The sequence below is a fragment of the Thrips palmi genome, unplaced genomic scaffold, assembly GCF_012932325.1.
Source record: "Thrips palmi isolate BJ-2018 unplaced genomic scaffold, TpBJ-2018v1 HiC_scaffold_12, whole genome shotgun sequence".
NCBI lineage: Eukaryota > Metazoa > Arthropoda > Insecta > Thysanoptera > Thripidae > Thrips > Thrips palmi.
The window spans coordinates 7,785,741-7,803,240 of record NW_023144623.1 but is presented as its reverse complement, the minus strand read 5'-3'; the positions used below and the strand labels follow the sequence as shown (position 1 = coordinate 7,803,240).

Sequence of the window (17,500 nt, the reverse complement as noted above, 5' to 3'; positions counted from 1 at the left end):
TCGATTCGGATCGAAACGGAATGCGAATAAAGTCAAATTTACCGCTGCGATGAGTCATCCCAGTCGTTCTAGTTGGAACGTATGTTATGGCAGAGCAATCGACCAATCGACCCTCGGCCTGCCCGGCCTCTCCCCGGCCCGCCCCTCTTCCAGCGCACGCCCTCCGGGAGTGGCGGACCGGGCCGCGCCGCGCCGCCGGGCCTCGGGGCCTTTCGAGGGGTTTGCGCGCCAAAAATATGGGAGGCGGTGGGGTGGTTTGGAGGGCTGGGTCAGGGCGGCGGTGGGAGGCGCAGGGAAGGGGTGGGAGGTGCGGCCATACATTGCACAGTGTCCCAGAGGAAATCGCGTAGGCCTTCGTCATGACCAGGGGGACGGCCCGGCACTCCTTACATGTACCACAGCTTCATGAACGTGCCTGCCCGCCCGGCCCGCCTCCCGGCGAGGCGTTCGGACCGAGGCGAAGACCTTGGAGCCGCAGGCTGACGCAGTTGGGAGTCGCCATCTGTGGCATCTCAAGAACCACAAGACAAAAAAACCGCGAACAGAAAAAAAAAAGTTTCTTTAGAGAGGTTTCGAACCCACGACCAGGACCACACGCCGTTGAACGAACGCACGACGGCTGCGCGGTGTACACTGTGGCAAAAAGGTACGGAAAATCCTGTTAATTTTTTTGCCAGGATTCTCCGTAGCCCTCTTATCAATATTCTCCGTAGGCTCTTACAGTATTCTCCGTAGGGCCGCACAGTATTCTCTGTAAATCCGCACAGTCTTCTCCGTAGGACCTCGAAGACTGTATAGTCCTACGGAGATCACTGTGCGGTCCTACGGAGAATACTGTGCGGTCCTACAGAAAATACTGTAAGAGCCTACGGAGAATATTGATAAGGGGCCTACGGAGAATTACCACAAGCTGTTTACAGAATTTTCCGTAGCTTTTTGCCACAGTGTAGTGATAAGCCTGACCAGATATATGTCTCTGTCTCGCTGCCGCCCCGCCCCGCCCCGCCCCGGACCGTAAATCCAGGCGCACGGCGGGGCCCGCTAGCGCGGCTAGCGGTACGGGGACGACGACGGGGACCTCCAGGCGCCGCTGGCACGCATCTCGGCCCGGAAACTTTAAATCTAACTAGCGAGAGAGAAAATTGCGTGGGAGCAGCTCGGGGTGGGTGTCGGCAATGTCGAGATGACCGCCCGGCCAATCCAGTGACGCGGTGCTACGGGAGGAGGGGGGGGGAGGAAGTTGTCAAAGCCGGGCCGCAAAGCCCCGCCGCGCGACGCGTGTATAAGGCGGGCCAAAGTTTACCGATCATGCCCAGGGAAAATGGCATAGTTAGAAGGGCTGTCACACACAACAAAAGCCCGAAAGCGGGACACGGGGCGAGGAGGCGGGGATGGGTCACGGTGGCAGTAGCCAGGGCGTCGGCACGGTGGCGGCAAGGCCTTCCAAAGTTGGAGCGAACGACGGCGGTCGCGGCGCTCCGCCACGGCCAGGCACTCCTTGGCGTCGGACAGCGTCGAGGCCGGAATGAATAAGAAGCGGCCGCCGCCGCCGCCTCTCTCGCGCCTTGACGGGGATCCCCGTGAGTGTGACGGAGACAGAGCGACGAAACGGCATCGCTGCTGCGACTGGTTCGAGAGGCCGCGTGGCCGGTCGGGGACAATGGGCCGCGCGGAAGGCAGGCGTGTTGCTTGGCCTCGTTTCCAGCGCGCCTTGTTCGAGGCCTTGTTGTTGCTCGCCGATGAGGGTCACTTACTCTCCGCGCGCCACAATGCGCAGCGCCCCGCCAGCCCCGCGCATCGCCATGGCGGCCTCGGCGGCCACCACGGCGGCCAGCACGCGCAGAGCGCTGCTGCTGTGGGCTTTGCAGCCACTGAATAGGACTGGCATCAAGCACATACGAGTACCGATCGATTCGCCCTTGGAACTCTCTACCACCACTACCACCACCACCAACAACAAAAACAACAACAGCAGCAAGGTGGCCGTCCCTCGGCGTCAGCGCCACTGCGGCCACTGCCAACAACACGGTGTAGTTACCCGGCATTACTGCTGCGAGGGTCCGCAGTTAGCCATTCTGATATCGCCGGCAATCCAGCGCGCGCAGTGCCCGGCCATGGCCCGGCAGTGCCAGTGCCCCGACCTGCAGGCCGGTTCCGCGCCGCCACTTCGTCGCTCTCTGCCGCACTCGCGGGGCGCGCCGGCCGGGTGCGAGGGAGACAGCGCGACGAGGGAGGCAGCCTGTGCCAGCGTGTTTGCCCGGCGGTCTTCCCCCCGGGAGCGTCCCGCCGCTGGCTGCTGGCGGTGCTGGTGGCCGTCCAGGCCCCGGTCCAGGCCCCGGCCCAGGCCGCGGACCGCGCGCACGGCGCGACGCAGCGGCGCACTGCTTGTGGTCTTCTGTTTGCCGCGGCGAAACATTTGGGTGCCATTACCAAAGCGTTTGTCTCTGTCGGACCGCCCCGCGGCCCTGCAGCCCTGCAGCCTCCAGGGTGGCCGCTTTTCCTCGCCCGGCCTCGGCCGCAGGCAGTTTCCCGCACTTCCGGCCGCGTCTGGCCCACTGTGGCCCGGCAAGGCCCGGCCCGGTCTGGAGCAGTCCGGCAGGAAGCCGCCAGAGTGACCGGAAGCGAGACGAGTGTTGCCAAGAGACGGTGCATCCTGCGGGTGGCAGGGCTGTGCTTGCCTGCTGCCTGCCGCTGTCGCCGTCTCTCTCTCTCTCTATCCACCAGGAAAAAGGGACGGACAAAAAAGTGGGGGCGCCGGCGGGATTTGAACGTGGACCCGCCCCGACGTCCGCTCGCAGAACACAGCGAGAGAACACAGACTTCCCAGAGCGAAAACTGCTTCGCGACGACGAAGCCGCGAAAGGGTGCCTGTCGCGCAGAGGCGCGAAAGAACGCGACAACGCGAGGAAAGCCGGCCTGGTCCGTAAAAAGAGAGGTCAGGTCAATCCCCTTGCCGCCTCGCCGCCGCCGCCGCCTTGCTAGTTGCCATCACCAAAAACAAGCCGGGCTGAAAAACAAGCGCTCTGGAGCTGAATAATGACCCAGGGGCCGAACCGCCGCGCACCGCACCGCCGTACCGGGTTGCGGGGGCCACCCACCCCAACCTCCGGGCGCCACGCCACCAGCTACCCCGGCCAAGTAATCATAGGGAGTACCGACGCGCTTAGCCTCCGAAATTAGCGCGTCGTGGCGCGGCTGGCGTCGTCAAAGCGCCGACTCTCGAGGCACAATCGATCTCTCGAACGAGCTCTCGAACGAGCTCTCGAAACACTTTCTCATTACACACTGCTTTGCCGCTTTGTCGTTGCCGCCAATTGTGCGGCCCAACAATCTCGGGAAACGCGTTGACAGATTGGGGCCCTCGATATAATAATCAAGCGGAGGGAAGAGGAAAAAATAAAAACTTCTCGCGGGGAGAGGAATAATAAAAAAATGCGCGCGGACTCGGACAGGGATTCAGTTGTCGACGTCGTCGTCCTCGTCATCGCCACGGCTCGCCAGGATTACGATTCATTCAAAGTCGAAGTTCTCTCCCCGTTTCCACGGCTTTGAACGGCCGGCGCCGTAAAACATTTTACACGCAGGAAAAAGGGGCGGGGGATGAAAAAGAGAGTCGAATTGAGAGATAACAATAAGTACCCGCGTTAAACGTGCGGCCCGGCACTGCGTTAAGTTAGGGACTCCCTTTGTCGGGGAGCACGCCCGATTCACCGTTTTGAGGCTGATTCTTTTACAGTGAGTGCTAACGCGGGCACGCACGCACACGTTAACACACTGACACACACACACACACACACTGACACACGCACGCGCGGCTGGGCCGCACGCGGTGGGAGTTGCAGGGAGTAGATTTCATGGCTGCGCAAACAAAACAATGAATAAATTTCACAGGAAATGGGGCTCGGATAGCAAGCAGCAGCAGCAGGGAACGGAAAAGATCATCAGTTGGCGTAACTTCCTTTCATGGTCCGCGCGGCGCGTGATAGCACGCGTGGGGCCGCGTGTCCGCGCACAAGCACTCATTAAGCACGCCCAAAAAAAACGCGGCTCACTAAGTTCAGCAATTGAATTAGGTTTTATTTTAAATTTTGAAAAAAATAAATAAATAAGCAATTTAACTAATAAGGCTGATGTTGCTCCGAAAAATAGGCGTCATTTTTATTTTCGGTGGCGTGAAAGGAGACAGGTTGTGGGTCTCTCTCTCTCTCTCTCTCTCTCTCTCTCTCTCTTCTCTCTCTCTGGTCCTCGTATTGGATTCGTGACACGCCGTGTTGGGTCCCCTTGCAATTATCTGCCCGGAAGTGTTACACCTGTTGGAGTCCCCCTTTTGTCCGTCGAGCTTCTTTCTTTCGAGAGACGACGCCGCGCCCTCCAGCATGTCGCCTGCCCATTAGAACACAGACAGACGGACAGACAGACAGACGGACAGACAGACGGACAGACAGACAGACAGACAGACAGACAGACAGACAGACAGACAGACAACCGCGATTCGAGTCGGGAATCCATTTTTCAGAGACGGCTGCCGGCCGTCCTGGCGAGGACGGCGACGCCGAGATCGCGCCCCGATTCCACTGGCTCCACTGGCTCTGGCTTTTCGCGCGCTTCCCGCCCCCGCGACCTCCCCGCACAGTGGGCCAGAAGACCGGTGAGGCGGCCAAAACTCCAGACGCGTTTTGAGCTCCAGAGTCGCTAAATGGGACTCGAACCGAACGTGTGACCCCACCAATGGATTGCTCTCCGAACGAGGAATCCATTGGTGGGGTCACACGTTCGGTTCGAGGCCTGTTTAGCGACTCTGTAGCTCAAAACGCGTCTCGAGTTTTGGCCGCCTCACCGGTCTTCTGGCCCACTGTGCCCCGCCGTGCCCAGCTTGCCCGGCTTGCCCCGCCTGGCTGGAGCGCCGCCAAATTTCACAGCGGCCCAATTCTTTTGTGTGTACGTCCCAGGACGTCGTCCCAGGACGTCGTCCCCGCCGGGGCGGTCGGGCCCCACCTCCGGGCGGGCCTCCGGGAAGCCTCCGGTCGGGCGGCGCGGCGCGGCGCGGCGAGGGTCATTCCGTAAGTCAGGAAAACGTTATTCGGACGGCTTCCCGACAAAGACGCCCCAGCCTCCGCACAGTGGGCCAGAAGACCGGTGGAGGCGGACGAAACACTAGACGCGTTTCGAGCTCCAGAGTCGCTGAATGGGACTCGAACCGAACGTGTGACCCCACCAATGGATTCCGCGTTCGGAGAGCAGTCCATTGGTGGGGTCACACGTTCGGTGCGAGTCCTGTTTAGCGACTCTGGAGCTCAAAACGCGTCTAGAGTTTTGGCCGCCTCCACCGGTCTTCTGGCCCACTGTGCCCGCTGCGCGGCGAACGCCGAGGCGGTGCGCGGGGCGCGGCACGACCTTCGGCAATCTCCCTCGCGCTCCGCGGACCGCGTCGTCGGCGAGCCTGGTTCCGCGAGGGCCGCCCCGCCGTCGTCTGCTTCCAACGCCACGACCCTCGGCGTGGCGCGGCGCGGCGGCCCGCGCGGTTACGGACAAAACAGTTGACGCAACCAGTTTAGCAAGTACACAGACAGGTCGGGGCACACGCTACGCGGCGCTACGCGGAGAAACGGCGCACACAAAGGGGGCACCAAACTTCACGCCGCGGAGGGCACAGTGGTGGGGGTAAGCGCGGGAAAATGCGGAAAACCGCAGAGGAAACCGCAGGCGAACGCGGAAAACCACGACGGCGCTGTGACGTGCCCGGCACTGCCTGCACCCAGGACCGGCGGCGGGGTTGTTTGTGCACCTGACACTGCTCACTGAGGCATCACTGAGGGTGACGGCGGCCCGGCGCGGCGGCGCGGCTCAGCCGCCTGGGCACACAAATATCGCCCGTTCTCGCCGCATTACGCTCCCGGCCCGGAAGCTCGCAAACAAAAAGCGTTCGGCGGCTTGATCCGTTTCATTACGGCGTGTGTGCGCTACGGCCAACTCCACTCCGTGCCGCCCCGCTGCGCTCCGTCGCTGTTGATTTCGACACAAACGCGGCAACGCGGCCCGGAACGCTACGTGCGGAGAACTCCACGGACGTAATGGGAAGTGAAGGGAAGTACACTCCCAGACGGCAAGTTCTTCGCGGCGCCCCCGAAAAAAAAAAACACAACGCGAATCGAGGTGGGCCGGGCCGGGGGAACCAAGTGCGCGATTTTTCTCGTTTCCTCCCCGTTTCGCCTCTGCATTTTGGCGGAGGCATAGGAGATGTATTTGACGGAATCGCGGCGCCGACTCAGCGGACTCAGCCAGATGAACAACAAGGAGTCAGTGTTATGGGCGTGGCGCCGCGTGGCGGGGGTGCATGCGGAGTGCGCGGGGAGTCGGCGCGCAGGGTGCCCCGTGGCTTCCCCCTCCTCTCTCTCTCTCTCTCTCTCTCTCTCTCTCTCTCTCTCTCTCTCTCTCTCTCTCACCGCACCCCTCCTTCCGCGCCTCAGTGCTCGCGGAAATAATGAAGGGCATAAATAAGGCATTTGAGCCCCATTTTCCAGCCAGCGCGGTCCGCCCCTCCCACCCCCGCCACTGCACTGCCTAGCGTCAATTTAACACCCATGTTTTTTTTTTTTGCAGAGTGTGTTTTTGTTTATATATTTTTTTCTCTCTCGAGCATTGGCGATATTAAGGCGCGAGTCGTTTATCCGCCGAAAATTTATCCTTCCCTGCTCAAAGCACTCGCCAAGGCAGCAAGCCTCAAAGAAGGGCACGGTCAGAAGTATTTTTCCAAGACAGAGAAAAAAAGGGGAGGGGGGGCTCTTTGACTGACCCAACCGTCTGCAGCCATTCTGATGATGGCTGTGGGGAGGGGGGCGGGCGGACGGACGCAGGCAGACAGACCGACTTGCGGAGAAAAATGGTAATTATCAGTACCTTCGCAGCCACATAAGCTTCGCTGTTGACGGGCGGCAAAGGGAGCGAGATGATGGCCGGGTGGGGGTATTTGCTTTTGAAATGAAGCCAGCGTGGCCCGACTAACTTAATTATCGACACACCACGCAAAAAAAGAAGAAAATACTCACGAAAAAAATACGGAGGGGAGCGCTGGGTGGCACCACGGTTACCAACCTTCCGACCGGTAGCCCCGCGCAAAGTACTTAGCATGGGGCCCTTCCCTAATTTATCTCAGCCCCAAGAAAAAGTGGCTCAACATCTTGACAGCCACTTGGCAACGAGTCCAAGCCCTCTGGCCCGGCAGCACCGCCAGGCAGCGCCGCCAGGCTCCATGAAGAAGGGGGCCAGGAAGGAGGCGGGAAAAGAAGGATGGAGATGGCTCCGGAGCGCTCACTGCAGCCAGGAAGGGCCCGGACGGCCGGGACGGCGCGCACTACCAGTATTAGCGCGGCTTTCGCGGTGCCCGGTTCAAGTTCAAGCAGCGCCTAGTGGGCCAGAAGACCGGCGGAGGCGGCCAAAACTCTAGACGCGTTTCGAGCTCCAGAGTCTTCTGGCCCACTGTGCTACGTCTAGCCCGCAGGGCTGCATTGCCTTCGCCAGCTAGCCGGATTGGATGCCCGACTCCGAGGCCCCCAGGTTGCGCCCAGCCCAGGGCAGTCGTCGAACAGGACGCACAGTCGCAAGGAAAGTTCGGGCGACTGGCTTCGCGATAGGTGAGGCGTGGTGGGGCGGGGCGTGGTGGATTACTCCCCCCCCCCCCCCCGCGCAAGGGCAGGCAGGGCGGACGGGATTATCCGTTGAGCCGGTTCGCGTGAGGCGCGACGCTGTGCGACGCTGCGCCACGCCCCCTCCCCCTCCGGCCCCTTGAAGGGCCCAGGGGCGCGACGCACGCCACATATTGGAAGGCATTCCCATTCTTCGGCTTAGTTCGCGTGACAAAGTTTCAGCTGATGCAGGCAATGTCAGGACGACGTTGTTGCCGCCGCTCGTCGCGTTGCACGTCGCCGTCCACGAGTCCGTCAAGAACCCTGCAGCGGCGGGGCGCCGCGCGGAGGTCGCCGACGAGGAGGATGTCGACGAGGAGGATGTCGACGAGGAGGACGCCGACGACGAGGACGCCGACGAGGCCTTGGTTACCCTTTGCTTGATTCCAGGCCGATCCGGGGACCGTGGAAGTCGCGTCGAGAGTTATGTTCGCCGAGCCGAAGCGGCCCAAGCGGCCCTCTTCCGGGTCGCCGTGCGGCGCAGCGCGCAGCGCGCTCGGTCGAATTTATCACAACTCGGTGCCGTCTGCCAGCGCCAGCAGGGCAGCGGGGCCGCCCGGCGCCCGGCCGAGGGTCGCCACTTAACAAGGTGTAAGCCCTTTACCTACACGCCCGGCCCCGCCGCCACGCCCCGCCACGCCCCGCCACGCCGAGGACGAGGCCTGCACTACCATATACTTGTTCGGTAAGCCGATTACTCTCACAATGAACGACGCGACAGCGGCCCTGGACGCCCGGCACGCCTAGCGCCGCCGCCTCGCGCTGCAAATCCCTGCGCGCGAAGGAAATGGCTCGCCACTGCCAACATCCAACGCGGCCTGTCTATGCCCGCCTGCCCGGCAGCGCCTGCTGACCCCGTCCGCGATGACTCGGCCCTCCAGGGCACATCCCTCTCGGTTGCTTTCCTCGTGGAGCCGGAAAACAACGCAACTGGAAAAGTGCACTGCAGCCAAAGGCAACACGATAAAAAACGGTTCCTGGTTCGCAGGAACTCCCTGGATATCGCCTATGTCTCTACCATAGGCTTCCTGGGAAAACCAGGTACCGTTTTTACCGTGAACCGAAGGCGGCGAGGCGAGGCGACGTTTCCAATTAAAACGCGCTCATTGTACACGGTGCTACTGACAGACCGCTCGCCCGCGCCTGCGCTGCCAGAAACAACAACAGATTAAAAAAATCAACACAATAAGGATGGGCGCGCGTCTAAATAATATTGCTTTTCGCGTTCATTTTTTTCACGCGTGTTTGTTTTTTTCTTTTCTTTTCTTTTTGTTTTTTGTTTTGTTTTGAGGCCGCCGCTTGCTCCCCTGCGGCGTGCGAACCACTCTACGGGATGCATTCAATACGGGTAAGCGAGTGCAGCCGGACGCATCGCCGTACACCGTAAAAAAAGTTGCCAAAAAAAGAGTCTGAATAAAATATACTGTCATCAGGTCGTATTCTTCCAGGCGGAGCAACAACGGTGGCGGCAGCTTCGGGGATATTGCCCCACGACACACACTTTAAGTGGCCTTTTTAACGGCGCAAGTTGCCTTTCTCGGCCCAAACTTGGACAGATGATGTCGCGGCGGGCGCGGCCTAGCAGTGTCGTGGCTTGCAGTGGCGTGCCTTGCCTGCAGTACCGTGCCGCCACCTCCGTGGGAACATTGACGACAGCTGGACCCCTCCCCCGCCTCCGTGCACGCCGTGAACCGCCGTGCCGGTCGTAAAGCTCGGCTGTTGCCGCCGCGTGGTGGGCTTGGTGGGCTTGGCGGCCGCGGCGGCCCTGGTGGTCCTAATGGGTCGAGGTGGGCAACGTGTCGATAATAAACGACCCGGCCGCATAATAGAACAAAACGCGTTATTCTCGCGCCATTGACTCGACCGATCGCGAAATAAGGGAGTGACTGACTCACTGTAAATGTCTTACGGCGAAAGGCTGCACCACCATAATATGATGGAGATTTTCTCCATAATATAAAAAAAATATTCGTCAAAATATCTATAAGGTACAGTGAATTCTCATTGGTATGTTACAAAGTCACCACCAAAATATGGAACATTTTCACCATAATATGGAGAATCATCACTGTGCAACTCCCCAGGACTCACCCAGGATGCCGAGGCGGTAGTTGACGGTGACCACGACCACGCCACCGTAAGACGCCAGCACGCTCGCGTCGTACGGGTTGCCCGAGTTCCACTCGTACGACTCGCCGTGGATGAAGACGAGCACCGGTGACTTGCGCGTCGTAGAGCCGGCTGCAACACGAAAAAAAAGACAAAATTGAAAAAAATAAAAAAAATAATAGAAGTGACCTGTGAAAAGCTGAAAGCGAGTTGCACAGTACACGAGGGTGACAAAGTTCAAAAGTTGGCTGTCGCAAATTTTAAACGGGCATGACCGTCCACACCTAAATAACCACATGAAATTTTTAACAAAGACACAGAAATTTAAAGAGTAAAAAAAAATAAGGCTACTTCGTGCCTAAAAATGGCTGCGTTTTTTTGGAAAAGAAAGCGACAAAGGAAAGCGCTTTGGCCAACCACAACATTATGATTTCCTGCGCCCTCGCCATACCCATTCGGCGTATAAAAATGGAACTGGCGGAGCCGAGCCGAGCCGAGCCGAGCCGAGCCGAGCCGAGCCGACCGGCGACTGGCGGCGCGGGCCGACAAAGTGTATTGTGTTTGCAATTACTGGTCGTTCCGAGTCGCGCCACGCCGGCGGCGCGCTGCTTGGAGGCACACTGCTGGAGGCACATAGCCCAGGAAACGAAGGTTTTCACCCGGAACTAAAACATGTATAAGCGGATTTTGGCTTACATGGTGCAGTTTGACGTGCTGAATCCGATTCCGAAGAGTCCACCTTCCTAACCCGTGTGCGTCCTTCGAAAATTGAACAAAAGGGCCTAAATGCAGAGGTTTGCGGTATTCGCTGCAGCGCCGAAACTAAGAATGCGATTGAGATCGGACTGGTGTCAAAATGTGCGGAATGAAACAAGGAACAAATCCACCGCACAGCGAACGTCGCGCGATAAAAATTTCCAGTCTAAAAGTTGGTTTGAGTGAAAAATATTAAATTTCACAACGGCGTATTCTTAAATATCACTTCATATCTTCCCATCCAGGCGGTGGATCCCAAAATGGTCCAAGTAAACGCTGTGCGCTCTTTCTTCAGCTACGCGCCGGTATCTTTGGTTTTTGAATCCACCGCTCCGTTCGACTTCTAACAGCCTTGAACTGAGGCGGTGCAGATGTCCTCCGCTGCGCGCCGCAGCCGGGGTGCGCGCGGCCCCGCTGCTCCCCCCACCACTCTCGGCCTCGGCCGCGTCTGGAGGCAGGGTGTTGTCTCTCTCGCTCCCTTTGTAAACGCATTAGTGCGGGAACGGTGGTGCATGCCTGCTCTTTCGGAGCCCGGTGGAGCGGCTGGCTCCAATGTTTACAACGCGCGATTCCTACTTCGTAGTTTTAGTAACCAAAACAAATTTTATTGAAGGAATGGTTTGTTGAGCTTTGTAGAACGCGACGCGCTCTACAACCTGGTTTTTCTTCCACAGTTCTCGGAGGATTTCTCACGCATGTTTTGTACGAAAGGGCCTAAGCACGTTCAAAGCCCCTTACCGAAAATGGTGGCACCTAGAAATGCCGGACCAAAGCCAAAATGACCAGAATGCAACAAGGAATCGTTTAAGCTTCCACCGATTGATGTCATTGAAATATTTTGACAGCAATCTCTATTTGACTATTTTTGCTCATTGTTTTCTTCCCAACTTCCTCTGCACTATTGTTTGTAAATGGGGCTGAAATCGCAAAATTGGTCCCGAGAGATCGTCAAGCGCTGGTGTCTCAGCTGCATGTACGTGTTTTCAGAATTTCGCTAAGTGCAACGGTTGCCAAGTAATTTTAGTCGAAAGGCAACAACGCATCGAGCGACGCCGCGCCAAGCGGGGCGGAGCGGCGGTCGCGCGCCCGAGAAATGAGGCCTTGCAGCGTCGCAACGGGGAGGGAATCGAAAAATCAGCTCCGAGGGAACGTCAAGCACTGGTCTTTAACCTACACGTAGATGCCTTTGGATTTGAGATAGGACAAACGGAAGCGGCTGAAACTGAATGCGAAGGTTCGCGGCGCACGCAGCAGCGCAGCGGGCAGAATACTTCGGCGCGGCATTGTCGGGTCATGGCTTTATTAGATTTCCACCGCTTCCGTTTGTCCTAGCTCAAATCCAAAGGCATCTACGTGTAGGTTAAAGACCAGTGCTTGACGTTCCCTCGGAGCTGATTTTTCGATTCCCTCCCCGTTGCGACGCTGCAAGGCCTCATTTCTCGGGCGCGCGACCGCCGCTCCGCCCCGCTTGGCGCGGCGTCGCTCGATGCGTTGTTGCCTTTCGACTAAAATTACTCGGCAACCGTTGCACTTAGCGAAATTCTGAAAACACGTACATGCAGCTGAGACACCAGCGCTTGACGATCTCTCGGGACCAATTTTGCGATTTCAGCCCCATTTACAAACAATAGTGCAGAGGAAGTTGGGAAGAAAACAATGAGCAAAAATAGTCAAATAGAGATTGCTGTCAAAATATTTCAATGACATCAATCGGTGGAAGCTTAAACGATTCCTTGTTGCATTCTGGTCATTTTGGCTTTGGTCCGGCATTTCTAGGTGCCACCATTTTCGGTAAGGGGCTTTGAACGTGCTTAGGCCCTTTCGTACAAAACATGCGTGAGAAATCCTCCGAGAACTGTGGAAGAAAAACCAGGTTGTAGAGCGCGTCGCGTTCTACAAAGCTCAACAAACCATTCCTTCAATAAAATTTGTTTTGGTTACTAAAACTACGAAGTAGGAATCGCGCGTTGTAAACATTGGAGCCAGCCGCTCCACCGGGCTCCGAAAGAGCAGGCATGCACCACCGTTCCCGCACTAATGCGTTTACAAAGGGAGCGAGAGAGACAACACCCTGCCTCCAGACGCGGCCGAGGCCGAGAGTGGTGGGGGGAGCAGCGGGGCCGCGCGCACCCCGGCTGCGGCGCGCAGCGGAGGACATCTGCACCGCCTCAGTTCAAGGCTGTTAGAAGTCGAACGGAGCGGTGGATTCAAAAACCAAAGATACCGGCGCGTAGCTGAAGAAAGAGCGCACAGCGTTTACTTGGACCATTTTGGGATCCACCGCCTGGATGGGAAGATATGAAGTGATATTTAAGAATACGCCGTTGTGAAATTTAATATTTTTCACTCAAACCAACTTTTAGACTGGAAATTTTTATCGCGCGACGTTCGCTGTGCGGTGGATTTGTTCCTTGTTTCATTCCGCACATTTTGACACCAGTCCGATCTCAATCGCATTCTTAGTTTCGGCGCTGCAGCGAATACCGCAAACCTCTGCATTTAGGCCCTTTTGTTCAATTTTCGAAGGACGCACACGGGTTAGGAAGGTGGACTCTTCGGAATCGGATTCAGCACGTCAAACTGCACCATGTAAGCCAAAATCCGCTTATACATGTTTTAGTTCCGGGTTGGTACGCTATTTTGACTTGGTTTCCTGGGCTACACACTGCTTGGAGGCACACTGTGGCGCGGCCCTTTAAGTTTGGCGCCCAATTACTCCGCGGATACTTCAATCAGGATCCCGCTCCAAAATGTAAATAATCGTTTGAGGGATCGAAAGCAATCAACGCGGCCGGGCCCGAGTTGCAAAGAGGCAGGGCTGACACGGCTTCAACACTCAATCCGTGCCACTCCGTGCTCCATCTCGGCGGCGGGGCGGCGGGTCGAAGTCAACACCAATCCGGCAAGCGGATCGCGGGCAAGCTCTCCGCGCCTTCCGCGCCTCGCGCTCCGCATTGCGCTTCGCATTGCGCTTCGCCCAACACCAGGACCGGCCATGACCAAGAGATGATTAAAATATAAGCCTCAGTCTAAGAAGTTGTCGCTGCCGAACCGCACTCCGATAGCGGGCTAAATCCCGATTTATTTTCCGATTCATCTCTCTCTCTCTCTCTCTCTCTCTCTCTCTCTCTCTCTCTCTCTCTCTCTCTCTCAGCCGTGTCCTTGGCACCTGACTGCCGAACAAAAGAACGTCGAAGCCAGGCCCAGGCCAAGCCCAGGCCAAGCCACACGGCAGACAACAGGTTCGTGCTTCGCAGGGAAGTCAAGTTGTTGTCGAAAGGAAGGGGTGCGTGGACTTTGGAGCCGGAGGGGGATCGTGGGTGGAGGGGAGGGTGGAGAGGAGATTCATGGGGCCTAAAGTCTCCCCGGCACGAACCCTGGCGGCTAGTACGTGCGCCCTCTCCCCTCCCCTCCTTCCCCTCCTCATCCTCCACCACCTCCTGCTCCTCCACCTCCGCGTGCAGCGGGTCGCGAGGCGACAGGCCGCAGCGTCCCTGCCTGCAGACTGATTCCGAGGGGGAGGTCCCGTCGCTCTGTCTCTCTCGCACCCATATGGGACGCCCCATGAGTGCGAGAGAGACAGACCTCCCACTCGGAATCAGCTCGCTATGGTGCATAGCAAGCGCACGCACCGCGCCGTCACAGCCGTGCCGCCGAATGGATACCGGAAGTGGTTTGCTTTCCAGTGGAGCAGCGCGGCACGGCTGCAGTGCCTGGCCTGGCCACGCCCACAGTGCTTCGCAGTGCTTCCATCCCGACAGCCTGATGGACCAATAATTGAATTCTTTTACAGCCGGGCTGCGTGCGAACGCCGCAGCACCGCAGCTCCCAACTTTCTAGTATTTTCATTTCCGGCTGCTGCTGCTGCCAGGTCCGAAGCGTAACCAAATTACTGGGTCCTTTTTTCAGCTCCCGGGTTTTTACAGGGTGATAGCTCCCGAAAAGGTAAAAGTTTCCCGCGTGCGCATCAGCGCGCCGCGGCCGCCAGAAATTAGATTTGCCGTACTTTTGTGTCGGCCGGCGGCCTTTTGCTACCAGTAGTGGATCTCGCTGGCCCCGTCCGCTCGCGAGGATGTGGACCGCTAAATATTTGCAATGTCGTTCAGTTGATACAGCGGTGTCCATATTTACCCCGGAGCATTGCGAGACTATAGCCTTGCTGCTTGCAGCGGGGCCGAGTCGGCCGGGGCCGGGCCGGCTTGCCTACCCCCGATTGGCGGGCGTTTTCGGGGGGGAGGGGGCTGCGAGGTTTGGGGATTGGGGGATCGTTAAGGGACCTTACCCTCCACTGACACCGAGCCGGCGGGCCGGGCCGGGCCCCGCAAAGCCCGCAAACTTGCAGGCTGCTGTTGTTGTTCGAGTTGCCGTTGCGGCCGTTGATTCTGTAAGCTCGGTCAGGGGGCGCGAACCGCGCGAACCGCGATATGCCGGGAGAGAGAGAGAGAGAGAGAGAGAGAGAGAGAGAGAGAGATAGAGAGAGAGAGAGAGAGAGAGAGAGAGGAGAGAGAGAGAGAGAAGAGAGAGAGAGAGAGAGAGAGAAGAGAGAGAGAGAGATAGAGAGAGAAGAGAGAGAGAGAGAGAGAGAGGGAGAGAGAGAGAGAGAGAGGGAGAGAGAGAGAGAGGGGGGGGGACATGTGTAAAGAATAAAGGTGGCGAGGGCTGCCTGTCTCGATGGATGGATGCGGCGACCCTCCGGCGCGCATACGGTGTAGGGCCCTGCCGCTTATCGCAGCCGAAATGCACACTTTATGGCCGAGCTTTGCATTCGAGGGTGCAGGGCAGTGCAGGGCCGCTGGCGCGCTGGCGGAGATGGCCTCCATAAACTGCTCACCTGTCCATGGAGTCCGCGGCGCGCCGCCTCTGTGTCCACTTTGTTCCAGTCACGAGCAGACAGCCCCCCGAGGGGCCCCCGTCTCCCTCGCGCCCCGCCGCGGCGCCCCGCGAGTGCGAGAGAGAGGGAGGGCCGCACGGCGCCTCGATCATCCTCGATGGCCCCAAATGAGGGGCCGTTCAGCCCGGCCCCGCCTCGCTCGTCTCTCTCGCACTCACGGGGTGTGCCGTATGGGTGCGAGAGAGACGGAACGACGAAACCTTCCTCCGAACGGCCGTATCGCCCCGGCCTCGGCCCCGGCCGGGCGACGTACTCCACAGTGTCGGAGCGACGGCCCCTCACTCCGGGCCCGCCCTAAATCACGGAGCCTTTTGCCTCCCGAAGGCCGAGCGCCGCCGAACGGCGCGCAGTATCCGCTAGCGGAGCTCCGCGACGCAAACATTTTTCAGGGGTTGGCGGTGGGCGGAGGGAGTTCCACAGTGGGCGTATCAACGGAGAGAGCTCGCTGCGCCGCCTGTGTGTGTGTGTGTGTGTGTGTGTGTGTGTGTGTGTGTGTGCAACCGTGAAACTGTGGGACAAAGGTGTCATTTTTCGGCAGAGCAGCGCCCCGAATTGGATCCCATTAACGCCCGCGGGGTGTGGTCCTCTGAAAAATCGCTTCGGCCCGCGCCGCCGCCCTCTCCAAGTCCCCACAGGCCCCTCCCCTCCGCCTCCCCGTTTTTTTTTTACACCCCCCGCGTCATTTCATATGCAAAATCATTTCTGCCCGGCGCGGAGTCCTCGCGGGTTTCCAGATTGCGCGAGCGGGAAGCGAACAGAGTGACCGGTACTGCACTCGTAGAACAAAGGTACCGACAAAGTACGGAAAAAGTCCGGTCAATAATTTATCCGCGGCGCCCGCACTTCACCAACTACCAAAGTTCCCTACCTGTTTTGCGGGCCTGATTGCGTAGGGTCCTACGGTGCCTTTCCCGTACCCGATATTCTGTTCTGTTTCCGTACCGAAGGATACGACATTTTTGACAGTGTATACACTGGCAGAAAAAAAAACGTAAAAAAATATTATAAGGCTTAGAAGAAGGGTCCAAAAGCACGAGTATGGAAGGAAAGCGGGAGCAAAAGGCTCGAAGGCCGGCAAGGCCGCGGAGGGCGGGACGCCGAGAAGTGAAGCACGGAGGAATACCGATAACCCCATCCTCCAGCTCATTTGCACCTTAAAATGGAAAGTGCAGCCGTGCGTGCCGCGAGGAGAAAAAGGAGAAAAAATGGAAAAAAAGAAGAGAGAGAGAGAGAAGGGCGGCCGAGTCAAAGAAGGAGGCGGCATAAAAAGGCGAAAATTAGGGGCAAGGGAGGCGCGGTCAAAGTAAGGCTAGGCGGCGCTTAGCGGGTCCGTTTTGAAGGGTGTGGCGGCAGTGGAGCAGCAGCAAGCACCAGAATGGCGCGGGCCAGCAACTCGTGAAGGCCAGCTGATTCCCTTCAGACAGATATCCGATAGCGCCTTCCCGGTGGGCACGGGGTGGGCACGGGGTGGGCGTCCCCCCCCCCCACCTCCACGGTCCGAGCAACCACCCCCTCCCCTCCCTCTGCAGTGGCGGCCCCGGCGGCGCCGGCCTTCCCTCCGGCCTCCGGCTTATGATTCGACCAGCCTCCCGATATGCGCCGGCCGGGCCCGGCACGCCACGGCCCGGCACACCAAGGCCCGGCACGCCACGGCCCGGCACACCAAGGCCCCGCACGCCACGGCCCGGCCCGGCCCGCCACGGCACGGCTAGCTCGGCAAGGAGCCGCACTCAACATCTGCGGCGGTTCAAGCCGGGGCGCAGGGCGAGAGCTCAAAGTTGTGGCCAATAAAAGGAGTACAGGGCAATGCGGCGGCCGGGACAGCGCGCAGGGAAAAGAAGCCAAGGGAGCAAAATATTAAAAAAAAAAAAACGTCAGCCTCGAAAATGTCCGCGGCGGACACGTACGCACTCACACGAGGCGAAATTCTTTTCGCGGCGCAAACGACGCGTGACACGCAAAACGGAATTATCACTGCGTCGCTGATGGACAGGCCGGGCCGGCCATAACATTAGTCAGGCGATATCTGTCGCATCATCATCGGGGTGTTGCCGCTGGGGTG

General features: G+C 58.6%; 2 protein-coding genes across 2 annotated transcripts in view; one reads left to right on the top strand and one right to left on the bottom strand.

Moving 5' to 3' along the window:
* The window catches only part of LOC117640509 (neuroligin-2-like), a 39,233-nt gene extending 26,916 nt beyond the window's left edge, over window positions 1–12,317 (bottom strand). Inside the window, exons 1-2 of the mRNA XM_034377029.1 lie at window positions 12,170–12,317; window positions 9,774–9,923 (exon numbers count right to left, since the gene is read on the bottom strand). Coding sequence (XP_034232920.1) covers window positions 9,774–9,923; window positions 12,170–12,317 — 298 coding nt within the window. The remainder of the gene's footprint in view (window positions 1–9,773; window positions 9,924–12,169) is intronic.
* Window positions 12,318–12,379: 62 nt separating this feature from the next.
* Window positions 12,380–17,500, top strand: part of LOC117640508 (neuroligin-1-like) — an 18,583-nt gene continuing 13,462 nt past the window's right edge. The window contains exon 1 of the mRNA XM_034377028.1: window positions 12,380–12,420. Within this exon, the coding sequence (XP_034232919.1) occupies window positions 12,380–12,420 (41 nt within the window). The remainder of the gene's footprint in view (window positions 12,421–17,500) is intronic.